The sequence below is a fragment of the Rhinatrema bivittatum genome, chromosome 1 (assembly GCF_901001135.1).
Source record: "Rhinatrema bivittatum chromosome 1, aRhiBiv1.1, whole genome shotgun sequence".
NCBI classification, from domain to species: domain Eukaryota; kingdom Metazoa; phylum Chordata; class Amphibia; order Gymnophiona; family Rhinatrematidae; genus Rhinatrema; species Rhinatrema bivittatum.
Window position 1 is genome coordinate 309,806,151 of NC_042615.1, and position 24,332 is coordinate 309,830,482.

Consider the following 24,332-nt stretch of genomic DNA (forward strand, 5'->3'; position numbering starts at 1 on the left):
GTTATTTGTAGGTGATTTTGTATGGGGAGGGGAGTCTTGACCATGCTGCTAAAGGATTCGTGATTATGTGTCCTTACAATGTTTTAAATTTGTTGTGATGGGAATTTGGGGTTAATGGAATGAAATTCAGAACACTGTAAATAAAAGCTGACCATGAAACAAATTAAACCTAATGGAGGAATTTAAAAAAATAAATAAAGAAGGTAGAACAGTTCTATAACTTCACCTGAAAGGGAAAGGCTCACAGAACCTTAGAACATACTGGCAGTTTTATCTCGTCTGCCTATTCTGTTATCCAACTGCAGTAATGCAAACCCTACTCAATCTCTAGTTTTTCTTCTTCTTTACACTTAAAGGTCATGTGTGCTTATATTATACCATACTTTACTAGCTTTTTTTTTTCCTCTCCCCTACCACCACAGTGCCATGCATGTACCATCCCTTCTGTGAAGAAATTTGTGCACTGCTCCAGTGTCCACCCCCCCCTTTTGATCTCGCAGCACCATCTGTTGGTCTGGAACTTCCTTGTGACCAAAAGATGTTTTGCTGCTTGTGCATAGCTTATGCCAGTGCAGCTTTTTGCTTTCCAGTGGGTTCTGGTAGCATTTCCCAAGGCTGGGGCCCCCATCTGGCATGATTTCTGTGCTCTATTTCCCTCTCTCCTTTCTTCATATAGCTTTTTGAATTTTCCACGTATTTATTTTCTTTTTGACAAAGTAGAGCAAGAGCCATCCAATGCAAAGATTGGGGGGAAAAATAGCACTAAAAATGTTAGTCACGGGGTTTCTTTAAGTTGGCAATATAATTGCTCTTAAATCTTCAACTAAAGCTCGAGAATAATGTGAAAAGGCTAAATAGCGAATTCAAATTCTTAAGTGAAAAATCAGATGATCCTACAGTATCCTTGTGCTGGTGGTTCCTGGGAGTGGGGGCAGGATGTTGTCAGTAGGTGCTGATGCACTTATTGGAAGCAGCTGAATTAGAATTTTTTTTCTTTTTTTTTTAATTATGTGGGAGTTAGAATGAACAAAATCTAAGCTCCTCCCTCCCCCCCACTCCAAAAAAAAAAAAAAAAAAGTGTTTTCTTTGCATTTGGATAGGTGGCTCCTCAACCAGTGGGTTATGCATCTCTACCTGACATCAGTCTGTCAATATTCTCCAACTCCAGCAGATGGGTGTGCATCTCCCTTCTGGAGATTGCATAAAAAAAAAAGAGAAAAGGAATTTAATTTGCCCCTCTCTCCTGTGGTGATACCTTATGCTCCCTCCCTCCTTTGAGATTTCCTGAGATGATATCTTTGGATCCCTCCCTCAAATGAGTGCCGTGGTCCAGTAGCTGGTTTCAGCTGGTGTGGACTTAGCTGTTTAAAAAAAAAAACAAAAAACTCCACTGGAAGGCAGGCAGGCAGGAAGCAGAGTGTGGCGGTGAAGGTCTATGCCCTCTCCTTCCCACAACCAGAATCAGACACTGTACTTGACTGGGCCGGGCTGAGCGGTTAAAAAAAAAAAAAAAATAGGGGAGTTGATTTTAGGGATTCCTCTCCCCTCCGGTATTCCTGCTTGGCGCACTGATCTGACATCCGTTCCTTCCCCTGGGGGAGCTTGGGGACTAGCGCAGGTTGAGCAGCCTTTTGGGCTATGCCCCGTTCTCAGCCTTGGATTGTTTGCTGCGTGGTAAGCTGTGGTAGCAGACAGTGTGATTTTTTTTTTTTTTTGTGCGCATAAGGTTGCCCTCTTCAGGTATGTTAATTCAAGCTTACGCTCCTGGCTGTGAGTCTAGTTGTGCGCCTAGCTGGTGGCATAGCTGCATCTACCTGGGCACTCAGTTGTGCGTGTAGGGGCACCGAGGTGGACACACAGTGGTGCACTTATGGACGCCTAGGTGGGCACTCAAGTTGCATATGCTTGGGTAGGTGCTCGGTTGAGTGTCTACCTGAATGATTTATTTATTGGGATTTCTATACTGGTATTTGGTAGAACTGTCATATCTGTTTACATCATTTCACATTAATTTACAGATAAAAAATGTACAACTAAAAACACTAAAACAATATTGCTAACACTTTTTTTTTAATTCAGTTACAATTTGTGTAAAAAAAAAAACAAAAAAACTCCTAAACAGAAAACACATACCACAACCATTAACAAACCTGCCTTACTCATCATCCATTTTTCCCTGTTATCTCCATGGATTAAATACCTGTTACTCATTTATTGTCACCTTCATTAAATGCCTGTGGAAAGAGCCATGTTTTGATTTTTTTCTTAAACATTGCTATATTTGTTTCTAACCGTAGATCGACTGGTAGATTGTTCCAGATTTTAGGGCTGGCAAATGACAGGGCTCTGTATTAGGTGCCTATTTTTTTTTTTTCTTCTCTCCAAGCGCTGCTTGTGAGCACAGCTGAGTGCAAAGTTCTCAGATGCCTTTTGGTGCATACTGAAAGCTGTATGGCACTGATGGCAAAGAAGCCTAAGCACCTTAACCTTTGTGCTACTTGCTATATTTGGGCATCTCAGCCTGGCATTCCTTGTACCTTAAAGGTAAACCATCACACCTCTAGTTGTCACATAACCATTAAAGATGCACAAATTTAAAGAATGACCATCATAATAGGCATCATCGATATAAGGCAGAGCACTAAAGAGGTTCCACTATTTAATCATAGTTCAATCAAATAGCAGGAATGTCCACATAGAACTGATGCATAATTTTTAAAATTTTTCTGTTGAATTAAAAATGGCTCTTGTGGTACTTCAATGAATCAAAGGAGAATAAATACAGCATATTTAGACTTACCTGAAAAATCATTGTATATCCAATCTACTGGGTTCTCTTCCAAACTGTTTCATAATAATTCCTAAACAATATGCAATCGTTATGTCACACCAAATATTTGCTGCAGTAAACACTGCCAATGCACAGGAGTGCGGGTGAAACTAAACTCCTTTTTTTTTTTTTTTTTAATGCAATCCCCAGAAGGGAGATGCACACCCATCTGCTGGAGTTGGAGAATGCTGGCGGGCTATTTTGAAGGTCATTCTTTAAATTTGTGCGTCTTTGGTTATGTGACAACTGGAGGTGTGGTGGTTTACTTTTTTTTTTTTTTTTTTTTATTAGCTGTTTTTCCACTTTTCCTCAGATTTTTTTGGATGGCCGGAGTTGGGGGTTTTTTGGGGGGGTTTTTTAGATTGTTCCTTGTAACTTGTCAGCACCGTTTGGAAGCTCAGGGAGAATAGTCTCCCTCTGATTTTGCTAAGCTCATTTCTTCCCAGCATAATGGGGGCAGTGGAGGGGAAGCTACCAGAGGTTTCACGTGTATTTGGGGCTCCCCTAACTGGTTTGTCAGTGGGGGAAGGGTAGTGCAGTGGGCACAGGACTGACTTCTCCCTGGTTTTGGCATGGACCCCTCTGCCTTTCTTGGGTGGAATATTTCAAGGACTGCAGTCCTTTCTTCAGGCACAGTCAGCCCTTGCCAATCTTAACAGAGCAGGATCGCAGGCTGCAGTTTCTCGCTCGTCTGGTGCTACGGATAAGCGTCTAGTAGGTGTAGACCTGCTGCGGGTCATGCCGATAACAGGAGGGAGAAAATTCTTCCAGGGCTGAAGCTGTACGGAACTATGTTGTGTCTCTTTCATAGAGATGAGTTACTAGCTCTGAATTTCCAGACATTGAAGGTACTGGGTGTACCGGGGGTTGATTCCATGTTTGAGCAAAAGAAAGATCTAATTTTGATTTCTTGGCATAAAGCCTCATGTTTCTTCCCTATTATGGAGGCTATTCAAGAATTGATTGATCTTGGATGGGGTACCCCGGAGGTTAATTTTAAAAGGAAATGAGCCTTGGAAGGGCTGTACCCCTGCTGCGAGAGTGCAGTTGTGCTTCCGAAAGTGGATGTACTTGTGTGTGCCGTTCCAAGCGGCCAACTATTCCCACAGGCCATCCTTAAGCAGGCCTTGAAGCAGTGGCAATGAATTTGCGGATAGCTTCCTTTTGCTCCCTGGTGGCTTGCTCTTGTTTTAGGAATTTGAATTTGGTGTGAATTCCAGGGCAGTAATGAAACTGGCAGAGGCCTTTTTGGCAGATGCAGGCTGTGATCTGGTCTGCATTTTGGCAACTCTGGCTCAGGAATTAGCTGGCTGATACAATCTAATATTACAAAATTGCCCTTTAAAGGTTCACTCTTTCAACTGAGAAGAAAAAAAAAAAAGGCCAATAAGTGGGGTGAGACCCAGGTTTCTCAGTTACCATAGGGTAAGAAGCAGACACCATGTCCTTTGGCAGAAGAGGTTGTTTGAGGAGTTTCAGATGCTTTCGACTCTACAGAGAAGCGTCTTTTTAGAGGACTGCCTTTGAGCAGATCTTAGTCCTTTCATTCCAGGCAGCCCAGAAGGGGCGCAGGCTCGTGGAGTGGCCCCTCCCCAAGCCTCTCAATGCAGGTGTGCCAACCCACCCCCAGGAACAGCAGATAAATTCACCTGTGTTTTTTGGGTTTGTTTTTTTTTATTTATTAGAGGTGGGTCAAATTCACCTCAGACCAGTGAGTTCTGCAGATGATGAGAGATGGCTACACTCTGGACTTCCTCGGTGTCTCCCTGCAACTTTGCAGAAGAGACAAGCAGTGGAGTGTGCACTGACAAGGCTCATCAGCCTGTGGGCTGTAGTTCTAGTGCCCATGTCATAAGAAAATATAGGCTGCTATTCCATTTATTTCGTTATGCCCAAGAATGAGGGATACTTTTGCCCCCCATCTTAGATCTCAAGGGAGTCAACCATCATTTGCAGGTGACTCATTTTCGCATGGAAGCCTTACGCTCAGTGATGATGGCTTAATGGTCAGAGTTTTTGACGTCTCTGGATTTGTCAGAGGCGTACTTTCATGTTCCCATCTGTCTGGAGCATCAACTGTTTTTGGGTTTCGCTGTTTTGGGATGTCATCAGTTTTGAGCTCTGCCTTTGGGTTGGCCTTTGCACCCAGAACCTTCCAAGGTTATGGTAGAGGTGGCAGCGGTGGAATTCTTGTTCACCCTTTCTTAAGACTGTTGTCTGTCTGATTGGGGCCAAGAGTCTGGAAGAAAACCTTTGGGTCTCGCTTAAAAGTGCCTCCTTGCTACAGGAACTAGGTTGGATGGTGAATCTGGTCAAGCTATCTACACCCATCCCAGAGACTGGAGTATCTCAAGGTTTGGTTTGACACGAAGCAAGGCAGGGTGTTCCTGCCGGAGGACCACATTCAGAAGCTGATGGCACAGGTGCGACTATTGACAGAAACAATATGCCTAACACCCTAGAGGTGGTTCTGTGGGCAAGGGCACATATGCACCCTTTTCAGGGTACTCTGCTGGCCCGTTGGCATCCACAGTCTTAGGACTATTCAATGTGGCTTCGCCTACTGGTGGAGATCAGCATACATCTGCTGTGGTGGTTGCTAGCGGACCATCTAAGGAAGGGAGTTTCCCTACGTTCACCGGGCTGGCTAGTACTTTTGACGGATGCGAGCTTCCAGGGTTGGAGGGCTTGCTGTCAGGAATTGACAGTGCAAGGGTGCTGGAGAACAGAGGGGAGAGTCTCTGGAGCATCAATTGGCTGGAAGCCTAGGCCATCCAGCTGGCATGCTTATGATACATTGACAGATTGCAAAGTCGAGAAGTCCAGATAATGTCAGACAATGCGACAACAGTGGCTTACATCAATTGCCAGAGAAGGAACCAAGAGCCAGCACGGCTCAAAGGAAATAGCCCAACTCTTGGAATGGGTGGAAGTACATTTTCAGGAGGTCTCAGCATCATATATAGCAGGAAAATAATGTAAGAGCAGACTTTCTCAGCAGAGTCTGGACCCAGGAGAATGGGAATTGTCAAACGAGGCATTCCAGCTCATAGAGGAATGCTGGGGCCTCCAGTTTCTAGACCTGCTGGTGGCATTTCACAATGCGAAGGTTCCTCACTTTTTCAGTTGCAGGAGAGATCAAAGGTACTTGGGCATCGATGCCCTAATGCAGGAGTGGCCAGAGGACAAGCTTCTATATGCCTTCCTCCATGGCCCAGGTTGGAGACAAGGATTCTAAGGATTGAGATATACACGGGGATGGTGTGTTTGGTGGCACCAGATTGGTCCAGGAAGCCTGGTATGCAGATTTGTGAAGGCTCTTGGTGGTCTTTCCTAGCCGATTACTGATTCACTGGGTTCTGCTATGGTAGGGGCCTATTCTTTATGAAGATCCAACTTGATTTTGTCTTTCAGTATGGCCCTTGAGAGGGCTAGGCTGAAGCATGGATTTTTCACTGCTGTGACTGCCACAGTGAGAGTTCTCCACTTTCTTAGCCTATGTGCAAGTTGGCGAGCATTGGAGGCTTGGTATGAGGATCGAAGGGTTCATACTCATTCAGTGAAGATCCCACTTTTGGATTTTTTTACAGGATGAATTGAATAAAGAGTTGGCCCTTAATACATTGAAGGCACAGGTGCCAACTCTTGCCTGTTTTCAAGGTTTAGTGGATAGTGGACTCTTGTTGGCTCATCCAGATATGGCTCGTTTCAAACAGGGATGAAGCATCTTCATCCTCCCCTGCAGTTTCCAGTGCCCTTGTGGAGTCTTAATCTGTTTTGGATTTTCTGGCAGGTGCCACTTTTTGACCACTGCGCAGCCTTCCTTGAGGTTACTTATCTTGAAAATGGTGTTTCTTGTGGCAGTTCTGCATGTAAAGTCTCTGAACCTCAGACCCGGTCTTGCCAAGAACTGTTTTTGCGAGTGACTCCAGGAGTGATACAGTTGAGTACTGTTCCATCCTTTTTGCCAAAAGTGGTCTTGGATTTTCATTTGAATCAATCGATTCCCTGCTGCCTATGGACAGAGAGAAGTGGATGAATATAGTCTGTTATGGTCCTTGGATGGCCAGAGACCTATCTTGAGGTATTTAGAGGTTCTGAATCTCTCAAGAGGATGGACTGGCTGTTTTATATTCCATGGTGGGAGTAAACAGGGTTAGCTAGTGTTGCAGTCTACAAAAGCCCGCTAGATTGAGGAGGTAATCACGGCCGTGTACATGCATGCTGAATGGCCGTTGCCTAGTCACATTAGGGCTAATTCCACTAGGGCTCAGGCTGTGTCATGGGCAGAGATTAGATTGCTGTCTTCCATTGAGAGTTGCGGAGCTGCAACATGGTCTTCATTACATAACTTTTCCACATGTTACCCCCTAAATGTTCAGGCCCGGGAGAATGCACCCTTTGCACGTGCGGTATTGATTGGACTGCGGACAGCCTCTCACACTGTTCTGGAGTAGCTTTGGTACATCCCATTAGTTGTGAATCCACCTATCTGAATACTAAGAAAGGAGGAATTACTATTTACCTGATAATTTCCTTTTCTTTAATGAGGATAGGTGGATCCACCTTCCTGCCCTCAGCTGCTGGATGTTTGTACTATTGTCCTGCGTGGCTAAATGTTCCAGGGGTTTTTGGTAAATTTCAATCCAGGCCCTAGCTTAGTGTTATGCCTTGTCGAAGCTCACTGGTTTCCTTTTAGCTGAGTGCTGGAGTGGTTGGTTGTCTTTTAATATTCACGTTTTTTGTTAGTTTGTCTACAGTTGGCTTTTGCAGAGAATATTGCTGGGCTGATGTCAGTGCAGTGGTATATATACCGTGACGTCAGCTTTGCTCCATCTCTATGTGCTAGTAGAGGTGCCTACCCCACTGGTCGTGGATCCGCTATCCTCATTAAAGAAAAGGAAATTATCAGGTAAGTAGTAACTTTCTTTTGAAGAAAGGGGAGATTGTGAATATCAGAACCTCATGTAGGGTTCAGTCATCAAGGTAAAGGGTGAATATGCCCTCAATTGGTTGGTTTGGGACTGTTTTTGTGTGTTTGTAAACCGGCCGATGGCCTTAAGGAAAGATACATGGATCTTTTATTTCAGAACAGTGCAAAAGTGCAAGAAATACACTTTATTGAACTGAAGAAAGGAAACTGTGTATTACAGAAACATAATTTTGATAGGGTGGAGAAGAGTAAATTGGTAGTAAGCACTAGTTGGTGCTGATTATATCGTACTGCTATAAATGGGACACTCCTGCACCACAGTTTAGTATTCTGGCATTCAATATTTGGCGAAAGGAGTACTGGGAAAAATCTCAGCCCACAAAAGGAGCTATTGGGAGGGGCTCTGGGATTTCCCCCCCCCCCCCCCCCTACAAAAACTACAGCAATTAAGCTTGAATTTGCAAATTATAAGCCTTTGCAACAACTTTCTTTCATGTCCTTTTTATCTCAATGGGATGCAGTAAAAATTGTTGAGATATTTAATAAATATTAAAGATCATCTTTCCTGAAATATGACAGCTTTACAGCACTTAAACTATTACTGAGCACTCTTCGGTAACGCAGCAAGACTTCATTAAATTCAGCTAATAATGGATTTATGGGAAAGGTAAATTCAGTGCACTTAAAAGCGCTGTGGTATGCAGCGAGCCGTCAGTCAACTCTCAGTCCTAATTCCAGGCTCATGTCTACTACTACTTTTCACTAATAATAATAATAGAAGAGTGCTGGATGAAGACAGGCAGCAGATGTGTAGAACTGGAAGCTGGGGCTGGCTATTTCTGTGAGCCCTTGAAAGCTTTAAGTCTCCTAGTCTTCACTTTTGTAAAATTTCTAGTTGAAATTCTAAGTTAGTAGCAGCCAGCACCCAATTGCCCAGTATTAACTTATAAATGACTGCCAAACCACAGCTTTTTTGAAAAATATTTCATCATGTTCTCTTTAAACATAGAAAAGCTTCAGGAAATCAGCACATGGTTATAAAAACACTTTTTTTCCCCTTAATGTGCAATTAAAAAATTGTGCACAAACAGTATTTGTGCTATCTACACTGTAAATGAACCTTTTATAACTGTTATGTGCATTGATTGGCATAAAAGTGGGCAATCATCATAGTTTTACACAAGTCTGTTTAGGATCCACCTGACTGTCCCACGGGATAATGGTTTCCTTTTAGAGCCTATTTCATCTTTTATAGTTTTCTTCACAAAATCTTGTTTTCTATTGATGCCTTGGTATGTGAGGGATTCCCTATATATGATCAAGATTTTGGATACCTTACTTTGAGGTACCTGATACTGTGAATCTGTTTGTTAGAAATATGCCTTAATTGGCAGTCCCTGGCAATATTAGAGGTATTGTCTCATGCATCTATCAGGCTTTGCCTCATAAAATTTATATGCAAGTTGACAAACACATGTTATAAAATAGGCTGGCTATGTGCACATATGCTTCCAATTTTAAGTGGGCGTGCTCCTGTGTGCGCAAATACCACTTTTACCATGTAAATGGGAGAATTTTAAAATGGATACATGCCAATGCCTTTGCCAGTAAAACTAGTTAGCTAGGTTTGCTTGTAAACCCCCCTTAGTTTAATTGTCCTTAGTTCCCCCCCAGATAGCCTTAACTCTACAAATTTTGTAGTTCTGCCTAGTTTTTTTTTTCTTTTATAACTTACACCTCTGCTATAGCAGTGTGTATGTGCACATCTCTAGTTTTCTAGAGATGTGCACATACATACATTTCTGCAAAATTTAGAGATGTGCGTACTGTGGCAGAAATGTGCATATCTGGGCAGCTTTTAAGATCCGCTCGGATCATACAAGCCCAACTTGTGTGCGCACTCTGTAATTGATGCATACGCTGGGCTTTTAAAATTCACCTTTTAGTGTGTTCATGTTGATGAAAAGGAAAACAATGTTTTGGATATTTTGGTGGTTTTAAGACAGTTTTTAGGAAGCCTTGTGATACAAACTACTACCCTGTTACAATTCCAATGTTGTCTTCAAAGGACATTCAAGAACTTATCTATTAGCCTTTTTTTTTTTTTTTTTTTTAAAGGCAGAGGAAATTGTCATGATTCACAAAAATAAAAGAAAGGGAGAGATGTGGGGAGGAGAATCTTAACTAAGTGTTGCCTGTGTGTGTGGCCCATGGAAAAGTAGCTTGCCTCTAATACCAGTGATTTGGAGGCAGGCTACTTTCCCATGGGCCACCCTGTATAAGAGAGCGATCTACTCTAATTACTACTTCTAACATCTGACGGCAAAACTTGTAGCTCCATTCACGTGGCATGTATCTTCCATTTGTTTGCTTTCCCTGAGGATCATTTTTCCATCAGCAATCATGCATGTAGTTTTGTAGTCTGAACAGGCACCATTGCTTTGATTTCCATCCCTGGGCCTACCTCTTCAGTCCATGGGTAAGAATAGGTAAAGGTAAACAATGCACAGGCATTTACCCTCATACAGGTTGTATAATAATGAAAGACCCATTTTCACAGGTTAATGCTATTTTAGATACAGAAATGTCTTTTATTGTTATCCTGCTGGACTATTGTAACATTTCTTTAGCTTTATAATTACATTTTAATCGCTGCTCTATAATAAATATATTTGCTGTAGGCGCTTCTTTGATTGTCTTGACTCAGTTGTAAGCTGTATGAAGCAGGGATTGTCTCTTATGTGTATCTCTCCAGTGCTGCATAGGCATCAGTGGTAGTTTAGAAATAATAGTAGTTTTTGGCATAGTACTCCTCCTCAGTGAAGGCAGCCATCCCTAAACAATGCAATTGGTTACAGCTCCATGATGTTTTCAGGGAACCTCCATCGCTTGCTTTTCTAGAAACAGAAATATTGCAGCTGTTCTTGTTTCCTCAGTACTTCCTATTTAGCAAGTACAATAGATTATGGGTCTCAGGTGCTTTTGAAAGGGTACTTTAAAGGTGGATCTTGTTCCATTTGTTTCTAAGAATCTTTCATCCACATAAACACAGAAGAGAATGTAGAGTGGATTCAGATAGTATTCAGACCCCTTCACATTTTCCATAGTTTAAGTTACAGCCTTATTCTACAAGAGATAATATGCATTTTTCCCTTCCTAATCTACACCCACTACTTAATGACAGAGAAATCAGGCTTGAAGAAACTTGTGCAAATTAATTAAACAAAACAAAAACTGAACTATTGCATTTTCATAAGGATGCAGGCCCTTTGTTATGACATTCAAAGTTGAGTTCAGGTGCAGCCTGTTGCAGTTGGTCATCCTTGATGTTTCTCCAACTTGATTGGAGTCCATCTGTGGTAAATTCAATTGAGTGGACATGCTTTGGAAAGGCTCATACTTATCTATATAAGGTCCCACACTTGGCAGTGCCTATCATAGCAAAATCAAAGCCATGAAGTCAAAGGGATTGGCTGTAGACTTTTGGGACCGGATTGGGTCAAGGCACAGATCTGGAAAAGGGTACAGAAACATTGCAGCAGTGAAGGTCCTGAAGAACACCATGGCCTCCATCAGTCTTAAATGGAAGAAGTTTGGAACCACCAGGACTTTTACTGGAGCTGGCTGTCTGCCCAAACTGAGCAATCAAGGGAGAAAGGCCTTGGTCAGGGAGGTGACCAAGAACCCAATGGCCACTCTGACACAGCTCCAGAGTTCTGCTGTGGAGATGGTAGAACCGTCCAGGACAACCATCTCTGCAACACTCCAAACATCAGATGGTAGAGTGGCCAGAGGGAAGTCACTTCTCAGTATAAGACATCAGCACCAGTGATCATCAAATGGTACGGTTTTATATTGCAAATAGGATACAGAGAAGTCACACGAAGACCCAAGTTTTGAACTTCAAAAATACAGACTTTGTTGAAATGGGGAAGTACCTAGAGGTAGAACTAGAAGACTGGGAGAAAAAGAGAGATGTGGAACAATTGTGGGCCAAACTAAAAGGAGCAATTACTAAGGCAACTAATCTATATGTTAGAAATGTAAACAAACACAAGAGAAATAAGAAATTATCTGGTTTTCAAAGGCGGTGGCTGATATAATAAAAGCAGAAAGAACAGTGTTCAAGAAATATAAAGGATCCCAAAAAGAGGAACACAAGGAAGAATATCTGGTGAAACTGAGGGAGACAAAGAAAGTAATCAAGAAAGCAAAAGTGGCAGGTGGAAGACAGGATTGCCAAAGAGGTAAAGAGGGGAGAAAATATTTTTCAGATACATCAGAGAAAGGAGAAAACTCCACAGTGGTACAATGAACTTGAAAGGTTAAAGATCAATGTGTGGAGAAAGTCAAAGAAAAAGGCAGAAATACTAAACTACTTCAGTTCTGTGTTCATTAAGGAAGAGCCTGGAGAAGGACCATCGCTAGTTCACAAGACATTGGAGGGGGATGCAGTAGACTAAACTCTGTTTACAGAAGAGAATGTATGGGAAGAGCTAGGAAAACTGAAAGTGGACAAAGCCATGGGGCCTGTTAAGATTCATCCCAGGATACTGAGGGAGCTTGGAGATGTGCTGATGGGCCGGCTGCATGACCTGTTCCATAGATCCCTGGAAACGGGAGTGGTGCTGCAAGATTGGAGAAGAGTGGTGGTGGTCCCACTTCACAAGACTGGGAGCAGAGAGGAGGCTGGAAACTACAGGCTGGTTAGCCTCACCTCAGTGGTGGGAAAAGTAATGAAGACTCTGCTAAAGGAAAAGATAGTGACCTGTTAACAGTCAGGCGGCTTGCTGGACCTCAGACAGTATGGATTCACCAGGGGAAGTCCTGTCTGACAAAAACTGTTAAATCTGATTTTTTTTTTTTATGTGAGCTGGTCAGAACACGATAGTAAAACCAGAGGGAAATAAGATACATCACTATAACGATAGACGAGATTGATTATTGTGCATTAAAGAATTTCCAGTATGGATCCCAAATCTTATCGTACAACTGTATATTGCCCTGTAACAAAAGTAAGTTTCTCCAAGAGGGCAATGGAATGAACCTGGGATCTCCAGTCTTCGAGAGTAGGGATCGACTTCCATCATCAGGCTTTGATAAAAAGCGCAGCATGCAGCATTTGTTATGCTAGTAATCTTTGGTATTTACCAAGACTGATCTCTCCAAAGCCTCAGAAGGCAAAGTCCTGGGTTAACTGACAGAGAGCAGCCTATGATTTCCCCAATGAGATGCCCCACTGTTTGCCAAAAAGCAGAAATAAGAAGACACTTCCATCATACATGCAGGTAAGAACCAGATTGACCGCAGTCACGCCAGCATAAGGGGGAGGCAGAGGCCGAGAACCTGGAGATAAACTGGTATCTATAAGTGCACATAATCAGCCGGACCATCAACTCTGCCCTCTTGGCACATAGGGAGGATTTATGCGCCCTGTGCCATATCCCTCTTCATTCCTTTGGACTATAGAGATCTTCAGATCCATTGCCCACTGCCTCTCCACATTCAAGAATGGATATTTATCCAGACCGATCTGTCTGATTGCACGGTACAGGTTAGAACAGGTTTTTCTCCTGGGAAGACCCTTAGTAAAAGCAAGTTCCAGAAGCATAGGAGACCGCGCCAACTTCATGCTTCTTCCTTGCTAACGCCTGTTTCAGATACTAAAGTAACTGATTGATTTTTTTGATTGGTTGACTAAAGAATTGGATTGAGGAAGAGCGCTCAATGTAATCTATTTGGATTTCAGCAAAGCTTTTGTTATGGTCCAGAATAGGAGGCTGGGAGTGAGCGCCAAGGTGGTGGCATGGATTACAAACTGGTTGACAAATAGAAGACAGCAGGTGATGGTAAATGGTACCTACTCTGAAGAGAGAATGATGTTAAGTGGAGTGCCACAAGGATTGGTGTTGGGACTGGTCCTGTTCAACATCTTTGGGAGCAACATTCCCCGAAGGGTTAGAAGGTAAAGTTTATCTGTTTGTGGATGATACTAAGATTTGCAACCGAATGGACGTACCGGAAGAAGTGGAGAGAATGAGAAGTGAATTAAAGAAGCTTGAATGGTGATCTAAGGTATTGCAACTGGGATTCAATGCCAAAAAGTGCAGAGTCATGCAGGTAGAGTGTAGTAATCTGAAAGAGATGTATATGGGGGGGGGGGGGGGGGGCTGTTGTGCACAGAGCAAGAGAGGGCCCTTAGGATGATAAGTGTCTAGTGATCTGAAGACAGAAAAGCAATGAACAAGGTGATAGCTAAAGCCAGAAGAATGCTGAGCTTCACAGAGAGGAATAACAAGAAAAAGGAGGTAATAATCCCTTTGTATATGTCCTTGGTGAGGCCTCACCTGGAGTATTGTGTTCAATTCTGGAGACCATATCTCAAAAGGGCCAGGGCCAGGATGGAGGTGGTTCAGAGAAGGGCGACAAAAATGGTGGAGGGTCTCCATATTGACTTACGAGGAGAGGTTGAAGGATCTAATTATGTATACTCTGGAGGAGGGGAGATGCAGGGGAGATATGATACAGACCTTCACATACCTGAAAGGTTTTAATGATACACATTTGACAAACCTTTGCTGTTGGAAAGAAATCAGTAAAACTAGGGGGGTCACGAAATGAAACTCCAGCAAGGAAGACTCAGAACCAACGTCAGGAAATATTTCTTCACAGAGAGGGTGGTGGATGCCTGGAATGCCCTTCCAGAGGAGGTGGTGAAGACAAAAATTGGAAAGATTTCAAAGGACCATGGGATAAACACTGTGGATCCCTAAAGGCTAGAGGATGGAAATGAGGAAAAGAGCGCATGGGGTAACTTGCTGGTGTGACGGTTTCTACCCTTAACTATCAAGCCTTCATACTGTTGATATAACTCATTATTGCTCTCTACTTTATTGGCAGGGGGAAACGAGGAAAAGGAGAATTAATTTCACACAGCAACCAACAAAGACATGAATTTTATGGTCTGGGAAAACAAGCATGGGGGTAACTTGCTGATGCATCTGTTACTACCCTTAACCAACAAGCCTCTTATTTGTGTTGTAACTTCAACATTTCTCTGCTTCAACGGCAAGAGACAAAGGGGAATTAGTCTCAAACAGAAACCAACAAGGACCTTGACTTTAACAGTTTGGGAAAATAAGTATGGGGGGTAACGTGCAAGGCAGATGCCACCACTCGATGATACCTTTATGGGGGAGACATATAAGGCACTGCTGGTGCTACCATAAGCTTGCTTGGCACACTGGATGGACCACTTGGTCCTTTTCTGCCTTCGTTTCTATAAGACACATAACAACCTGCTTGGAGTTTGCCAAAAGCGCTTAAGGGCTTTCAGAGCATGAGAAACAAGATTCTCTGGACTATGAAACCAAGATTAAACTCTTTGGCCTGAATGCCAAGCATCATGTGTGGAAGACACCAGGCACCGCTCATCACCTAGCAAATACCATCTCTATGAAGTATGGTGGTGGTAGCATCAGGCTGTGAGGATGTTTTTCAGCTGCAGGAATGGGGAAATGTATTCAGGATCAAGGGACAGATGAACAGAGCAAAGTACAGAGAGATCCTTGATGAAAACCTGCTCCAGACCCCTCTGGACCTCAGAGTGGGGCAGTGATTCACCTTCCAACAGGACAATGACCCTAAGCACACAGCCAAGACAGTGTAGGAGTTGCTTTGGTACAAGTCTGTGAATGTCCTTGAGTGGCGCAGGCTTGAACCTGATCGAACATCTCTGGAGAGGCCTGAAAATAGCTGTGCATCAGCGCTCCCAATCCAACCTGCCAGAGCTTGAGAAGATCTGCAGAGAAGAATGGGAGAAAATCCCCAAATCCACTGTGCCAAGATCGTAGCATCATATCCAAGAAGAACTAAGGCCGTAAAAGCCTCAAGGTGCATCAACAAAGTACGGAGTAAAGGGTCTGAATACTTATGCAAAGGTTATATTTCAGGGTTTTTTGTTTTTTTAAATTGCACAAATTTATACAACCCTGATTTTGCTTTGTCATTATAGGGTATGGTGTGTAGATTGAAGAGGGAAAAAAATGCATATTCATTTTAGAATAAGACTGTAACATAGAATGTGGAAAAAGTGAAGGGGTCTGAATACTTTGTGCATGCACTATTCATCGTATGCTTTCTGAGGTAATGCCTCTCCCCTTCTGTTATGTTATGTGTGGACTAAGGGAAGATCAAACAAGGTTTTCAGACAAGGAAGGTAACGTGTCACAGCTGTCCCCATATTTGGAAACTGGATGCATGCACAAGCATTGCTGTCCTGGGATTAAAAAACCAAACCAACTCTGTTGTAAGCACTTTACTAAAATGACATTTCCCTTATGTTTTGAGCTAAGCCATTTTTAATAGAAAACACGTGCACATCAACCCTTATATGCAAATTTTGCCACTTTCAGTCAATAAATAAAGCATGCCATGCGTTTTTGAGACGAAACAAATGCAGAACATTACAGAGTACATTTTGGTGAAAAATTGCCTGTACATGCCATAACACAAATAAGCCCAATTCCTTCTTTGTTATGATATAACCATCACCCTGCTCTGACAGCTGTGCCATAGACTTTGTTACATTGTTTTCCAGTCCTCTTCATGCATGTTTTTTTCTGTGTATGTCATAGGCCACCAATACTCATCATTGTCTATTTGTCTTCTACATTCTGCATGGATGTTTTAATACATTTTGTATGTATCTCTGCTTTGACAGCTTTTGCTCCTGCAGGGTTTTTGTATGGATCACTTTTCTCTGTCTGTTGCTTCATGGCATCTATTATCTAATGGCACACAAACAAGGTGGAGTAAATGTGGCAAACATTGATAACTGATCAATACATCTTAATAAAGAAAGCTTTTATTGTAGCTATAGTCACAATCAGTGATGTACATTAATTGAAGATATCTTAATTATGTAAGCAGAAGGACCCCCGACACGGCCATATTTTGTATCAGAGCTGTATTAAGGGTTCTGTTCACGTGTGGTCGCACAGATCGTATTCAAAGGTTTATACCCTTTTCAGCTTCTTCTGGGAATCGGGGTCGGCGTTCCTAAGATCTTCTTTAAGCCTCTTTTCATGAAATTCGCTGTCTAAAGTATCTTTTCCGGCTTGATACCGCCTTTTACACCGTGGTCGGCTCAATTTTAACCAACCCACGTCTGTGCCTGAACCCCTTTAAATATGCATTTCATCCTCTTCATGCCTTGTGTGAATATAGCTCACCAATAAGTACCGTTTTTCCTGGCTCCTGTCTTGATGCAATCACGTTATTTGCTGCACTGCATAAATACAGCGAAAATCCGTTTTTACATCCATCTCCAAAGATTATTCACAGCCGGGAGTTTCCTATTTAAGATATATACAGTGTCTGGTCCCCCTGACGCAGCCCTGATGCGAAACAAGGCCATGTCGGAGTCCTTGTGCTTACCTAATTAAGATATGGTTAATTAATGTACACTACATCTACAGTAAAAGTGATCTATTATCTAATATCAGTGTGTGTTAGATGTCCTGACAATGAAAGCTTCCATCTACCAGTATGAGCTCTGCAATAAATAATAGAGATGTAAGACTCATCGATTGATGGTCTTAAACATAAGCACATGAACTCACATTTTCTGCTCACATATTTTGTGTTATTGACAGTTTTATTGTGCATTCCTAGCTGCTGTTGGTGGAACAGCTGTGTACTGTCAGAAATATGTTGTTGGATAACAAATTATATAAAAAAATATATGTGCATCTTCCTATCTTTGTTGGTGTCAGCTACAATTCTTAAATGTAGTAAGGCCTCCTTCTGTTTTTTAAAACTCTGAGGGAAGGCTCCTCACCCTTTGTAATATAGTCACTAATGAAAGTGCAGTTGCTTACCTGTAACAGGTGTTCTCCTAGGACAGCAGGATGTTAGTCCTCACATGTGGGTGACATCATCAGATGCAGCCCGGCATGGAAAACGGTATGCCCAGTCTGCCGCTATCCGTGAATCCACGCGAGATCCCCCTTCAGTCTCGTAACATAGCAAAAATACGAGTGAGAAAAATAACACAATAAACCAAAGGTGAACCCAACATCGTGGGGAGGTGGGTGGGATTCCTGAGGACTAACATCCTGTTGTCCTAGGAGAACACTTGTTATAGGTAAGCAATTGCGCTTTCTCTTAGGACAAGCAGGATAGTAGTCCTCACATGTGGGTGATTACAGAGCTCCAGACTACACCCTGTGATCAGAGGGACCCACAGTAGCCGAACAAGGTGCCAACAGGCACAACACAACTGCGGCGCTGTGGGAGCAATAAGGAAGATCTGGCCCCACAAAGAGCACGATGAAACAGTTGAGTTCAGGACTGGAAGAAATTGCGCAAGATAAACTGGCCAAAAGCGCTGACCTGGTGACTATCCCTGTCGAGACAGCAGTGAGCCGCAACTGTGTGGAGAGAACTCCAGGTCACGGCCCTGCAGATTGCGGTGACAGGGACTGCACTCAGATGGGCCACTGACGCCGTCATAGCCCGCACAGAGTGATCCTTCACCCTGCCAGCCAGCCAGCTAGCTGGAAACACCAAGAGCTGCAAGGGCTAGAGGATCATGCGCTCACCATGAGGACCAGGAGGTTCAGGTGGTGCAGAGTGCCCTGGTTCTACGATAGGAGGTTGGGAGCCATCCCCAGAGGAAGCGGTGCGCTCATGGCCAGGTCTTGGAGCAGAGGAAACCACATCTGTCTTGGCCAGGAGGGTGCCACCAGGATAATGGTCCCCCCATCCTCTTGCAGCTTTGTCTGAGTCCTAGAGAGAAGCAGAATTGGGGGGTAGGCGTACATGAGACCTTGTCCCCAGTGAAGGGAGAATGTGTCGCAGGCCGGATGATCCTTCCCCGGTATCAGGGAGCAGAAGATATTCACCTTGTGATTGTGGGGAGAGCGAACAGGTCCATGTCCGGCATGCCCCAGCGACAGAATAAGTTGGCGGCTACTGCCGGATTCAGGGACCACTTGTGTGGCTGGAAGGACCAGCTGAGGCGGTCCGCCAGCGTGTTTAGGTGGCCCGGCAGGTATGTGACCCATACATACATCCCCTTGGAGAGGGCCCAATCCCAGACCTGTATCGCTTCCTGGCAGAGGGGGAAGGAGCCCGTACCTCCCTGCTTGTTGATGTACCACATCGCCACCTGGTTGTCCGTTGTGATGAGGATGACCTTGGAGGACAGCCTGTCCTGGAAGGCCCAAAAGGCATCCTGGATTGCCCACAGCTCCAGAAAATTTATCTGGCAGCGGGTCTCGGCTGCAGTACAAAGGCCCTGAGTATGCAGGCCATCCGTGTGGGCCCCCCCCCCCGAGGCGAGGCATTGGTGGTGAGGGCCACCTGGGATAGTGTGGGCTGGAATGGTAGTCCTAGTTCTAGATTGGACAGGGCCTCCAACCGGGTTAGGGAGAGTCTGAGAGGGTCTGTGACAGTCATTGGCACTTCCAGATCCTGGGATGCCTGCCGCCACTGACTCAACAAGGCCCACTGCGGGTCCCTCGTCTGGAGGCGGGCTAAGGGGGGCACATGGACCGAGGCCACCAAGTGGCCCAGCAGGCGGAGCAGCAAACGGGCCACTACCTTCTTTCTGTTGCGAACAAGGGTAGCCAGTAAGGAGAGGGCGGCATCAGCCATGGTACGCCGGGGGGAACCGTGGGCATGAGTGCCTGGTCCACGCAGCCTCATCCTTCTTGGAGGACCCAGGAATCGGGATCGCTTCAGTGGAGGGCATTGGTGGCCGAGAAGGCATCAGAGACCTCTTGGGCACCGGTTGCATCGGTAGGATGCCAAGAAGGACGTCCAGATGCTCCAGCAGGGGTGCGAGCATTGAAAGCGGACGCTCAGGTAGCAGATGGGGGCCGGTAGCGCCGGCAGCTCAATGCTCTGAAGCGCTTTGAGCACCGTCAATTGCACCCTGTGGTCCAACTCCTCCTAAAAGTCCTGTGTAGTAAGGACTGATGGAGGGGGACGAGGTGTCACTGGCACACCCTCTGAGGGATCACGAGGGGGCACGGCGCCCAGCACTATTACCGGTGGGGAACACATTTGCTACTGGGGGGCACCAGAAGATGGGGCCTCCGGTGGCTGGTGCCACTTTGATGGTGGCTCGGCAGCCGCCGATGCTGCTCCGGAACTGGAACCATGTTGGGACGATGACCGGTGTCGATACTTCCTGGGTTTCCAGCGCTCGGCCTGGTCTTTCCCAGAACCAAGGACGATGATGACCCTGAGGTTAGGGGGAGGGGAGAGACCACCGAGGATCTATCTTCCTCTCTGCGATCCTTAGGGATACTAGAGAGCAGGCTCGCCAGGAGAAGGGACGGGGACTGTTCCCCATGGACCTTAGGCTTGGAAGATACCAACGCCGAAGTGGAGGGTTTTGGAGAGTCAAAAAGCTTCTCCATTTTATCCAGGCGAGCACCTCTCCCTTTGGAGGTTATTTGATCGCACATACGACACCCTCGGACGTCATGCGAGGCCCCCAGGCAGAGGATACACACCTCATGCGGATCCGTGATAGACATGGTCCACAGACACTGGGGCAACTGTTGAAAACCCGACGATGCCATTGAAAAAGAGGCCAACGTGCGGTTGATGACCGACGGAGACTCAGAAGCGGGAGTCGGGAATCGATCGCGAATAACGATGGCAAAAACCAAGGGTACCTACCATAGTAACCGAATGTGAAGGGAGACCCGATGCAGAAAAGAACCCTGAAAAATACAGCAAAAAAACCATATATCAAAAAAACACTTTCAAGGGTTTGGAGCTCCACAGCCGCAAGGCTACTACACCGCAGAAAAGAAGAGGCTGAAGGGGGACCTTATGTGGATGCACGGATAGCTGCATATTCAGTCTGCCATAATTTCTAGAAACTTTGACAAAAGTTTTCTGTGCCGGGCTCCATCTGATGATCTTACCCACATGAGGACTACCATCCTGCTTGTCCTAAGAGAAATTATTTTTCTAATGAGCAGAAAACCCCCCAAAATCTTTACCTATCAATTACAATGAAATTGTTGCAAAGTACAAGTAGGCACTCTTCCCAAAATGTAACAATCTTTTTTTTGTTTAATTTATTTTAAATTGTTCCAAAACTTCAGTATAAGTCCCTGACTCTTGCAGGAGACACCAGACTTACAACTGTCAAAAATGACCTTATGCATTAGAATTTGATTCCTCCATATTGGAAAAGATGTCATGAATGCCATCATACAATACAGCCAGCAGCTGGATGACAGCATCCTTCTGATGTCATTTTTGACCCACCCCAACAGAAAGTTTTAAAAGTTAAAACTTAATTCACACCTTTTATTTAACCACATGTTCTGTTATGCACAAAAGAGGTTGACATGACCAATTCAGCCTTTCCTGGCATATAGATCCTCTTTCTTCATGGGGCTATAACGTTGTATAAACACTACCCACACACTTTTTTTGTCATGATACAGAAGAGGCTTGGTAGCAGAACATGGCCGCCATGAAACCGAAATGGCTGCCCTATGCTGAGAAAGTGATGGAACCACATAATCTTGGGTAGAATGATGGAGCTGTGTTTCTGGGGAAAGTGATGGGCCTGCCCATGTTACCAGAAAGAGTAATCAAGGCTCCTGCTAACCACCCTTCCTGTCCTTGTGGCCACTACTGTTCCTCCTTCGTGCAGAGTGCTTCACGTCCACGAAGCGAGTCTGTGCTGCCAGAAGAGGGAGTATAGGGACAGTGAAAGAATGCCAAGATGAAACCTTCACGGTCTGGGTGTACGCTCTGAAAAAAAACGTAACCGAAAGATTCCAGTCCTGTGAGACACAGAGGTGTGGAGAAAGTGCAAGGATGGTTGCATGGTATTAGCATACAGCTTTGTGATTCCTCCAACCCCCTGGGGTTTTTATTTGTGGTTGCACAGCACATTTATGTCAGTGCTTAATTCAGTGCTTGTGGAGGGCGGGTGAGGGAAGGTACCAGAAAATGTTTTGATCCCGGGCCCCTTCTGGCATGAGGCCATTCCCCTTACCAGAGAAATTATTTCTTCCCTTAATTGCCCATTTGACATTCTTTGGGAAAATCCAACACACCTTTTCCAGGTCAGTTTTACCAACACATAAAATCTTTAAACAGTTGTCAAAAGAAAAAGAACAATTCTGTCAGAAAGCTTCTGTCCCGAAGCCCATCAGTACACAGCATGAGTGCTATGAAGTCTGCAGCAAGGCAAGGTCATCTTCTAAACTGACCGCAGGGCTTGGGAACACTACATTTTTACAGCGCCTTGCCCTTTAAAAGCATTATTTAGTTTTTACTGGGCTAGATCCCTGCTTTATGAGATGGTTACATTTCTCCTATGCCCCTATACAAGACGTCACACAGCCCTCACACAGCTAAGGATTCTTTGTGAAGACATCCAGAAGGTAATATGTTTTCAAAAAGCAAAGAAATGTGAAAAAAAAAAAAAAACCCAAAAAACCCCTCTTCCTTTTGCCTTTCTAATGCGTTAAATGTTTTGCTGGACCTAGACTGTTCTTTTGTTCAGTTCTGAGTGTTCTTTGGTCTAGTACTGGGCTCAAGGGCTGCCTCAGCAATATTTTGAGAAAATAACAATTTTGCTTCTATTGGAATGTCAAATATTCTCTTTGCACAGATGGGTTGTCAGAATCTGATCATTTAAACTGCACTTAACTTCCCAACCATCACCACACACCCTCCTGTTTATTCTTTAGATCCGGCTGGCCATTTTGTAGATTCCCTTAATGAGTGTAACACCACCAGTTTTCAAAAAGTTAAAAACTCTTCCACAGAACTTGCCAAGAAACAGCTGGTGAGCAGGGTCCTGGGCTCTGGTGGATTCTAGGGGCTGCACGGTGCAAGTCCATCTGCAAGCATCAGTAGGCAGCACAGGAACAGTGCCACAGCACCTATCGCACATCGGTCACCCTGCCATGCACCCCCACAGAAGTGCAACCGTGACAAGCGTCCAAGGCGACATCCATGGCCCGTGAGCAGCGATCCGTCTGGCAAATGGAAGAATTCAGGGTTTCAGAGTACCCCCTGGCTGCTCTGGGTTCTGCTTTTTTATCTGCGACTGAAATGGGAGAATTAATCACCTGGGCGAACATATCCATGTGCGCAATTAAAGCAACGACAGAAAGAAGTACAAAGAACATTTGGATAGAGGCCCAAGAACAAGGGACTGGATCAGTTTTGAAAAATCAGTTTGATCTGATCAAATTTGCTCCAGTTAAGAAGAGCACTAACCCATCACATGTACATAACACAGGACAGCAAAACAAAGCAAAATCATTTTCCTTGCACGTCTTTCATATTTTGTCCCTCTTACATCCCAGGATCTATTCTGAGAGCAGCCCTAGGTCGAACTGTCGAACTGGGTCCTGTTTGGGGATGGGTAAACTCAGCCCCAGGGTTTTCAGTAATCATGGGCACAATTAGAGTTGGATAAATCTCGACCATCTGACACTCAGCTTGAATCTCTGGATTTGCTTTGGTTTGGATCCTTTTGTCCCGGCTGGGATGTGGAGAATCATGGAGTCACATTTATAGTCAAAAAAAAAATATTTTAATAACTTTGGGAGGCCTGTGGACTTTTTTTTGCCTTTAATTGCCTTCAAATACTTTGAGCAACTTTGCATAAATTGGTACCTCACATAAGTCTGATCCCATATAGGAAAAATACCGGATTTAAATAGATTTAGAGGCCCCGTGGAGACTGAATGATATATGACTCAGGTTATCAGGTAATAACTTTACATATTTGCAGTTCAGAACCTGGATTCAGAGCAGAAGATTCTCCCATCCCTAAATCTGTGACACCTGAGAGATAAGAAAGCATGCACACTACAAAAATGCATTTCCTATGTTTACTGAAATATTTTTTTGAAGAAATAAATATGAATAGTATTACAAGAGTCATAACTACTGAACCAATTCATGGTATGTTTTAATTTGAAGCAGCATGTGGTGCACCCTTTGGCCCAAATGAAGAGGTCAAATGTCCCTTTCCTCTCCCTGTGTGTTGCCTCTTCATCCCTAGGTGACTAGATGTCTCTATGCAAACAATCCCAGTAGACGCAGTTCAAAAGATTTATAAATAGAATTCAGGATGTTTCTAATTTGACCGGAGCAAGAATTCAGCAAGAAACCAAAACATTGGCAGGCAACAAGTGATATGTTTACATAAACAAATGTTTCAATTTAAAGAGTATGAAACAGCTCTCTTACCAAGAAGGGCTAAACGGGTTAGGGCTCTTCAGCTTGGGGAAGAAATGAGAGGATATCATAAAGGTTTTGCAAAATCATGACTGGGGTGGAACCAGTTAATAGGGAACAATAATTTAACCTTTATTTATTTATTTATTTATTTTGAAAACTTTTCTATACCGTCGTTTAGTGATATACCTTCACAACGGTTTACAAATAGGCACATGAATAAATTTGAAATAGATTTTACTTTAAACAGAGGGTGCTGAAGTTGTTCAGATACATGATTCAAAATATTATAAGCTATATGTAGTGTGTATTGAAATTCCCTTTATG

The 24,332-nt window shown here is 44.0% G+C and overlaps 1 protein-coding gene across 2 annotated transcripts in view; it reads right to left on the reverse strand.

Annotated features, from left to right (window-relative positions):
• Positions 1-16,065: 16,065 nt before the first annotated feature.
• Positions 16,066-24,332, reverse strand: part of DAPP1 (dual adaptor of phosphotyrosine and 3-phosphoinositides 1) — an 85,992-nt gene continuing 77,725 nt past the window's right edge. Inside the window, exon 9 of one of the 2 annotated variants that reach the window (XM_029597228.1) lies at positions 16,066-22,863. In XM_029597228.1, coding sequence (XP_029453088.1) covers positions 22,810-22,863 — 54 coding nt within the window. In that variant the 3' untranslated portion in view covers positions 16,066-22,809. Of the gene's footprint in view, positions 22,864-23,998; positions 24,050-24,332 lie in introns of those variants that run through there. The other variant, XM_029597235.1, reaches the window with a different exon arrangement.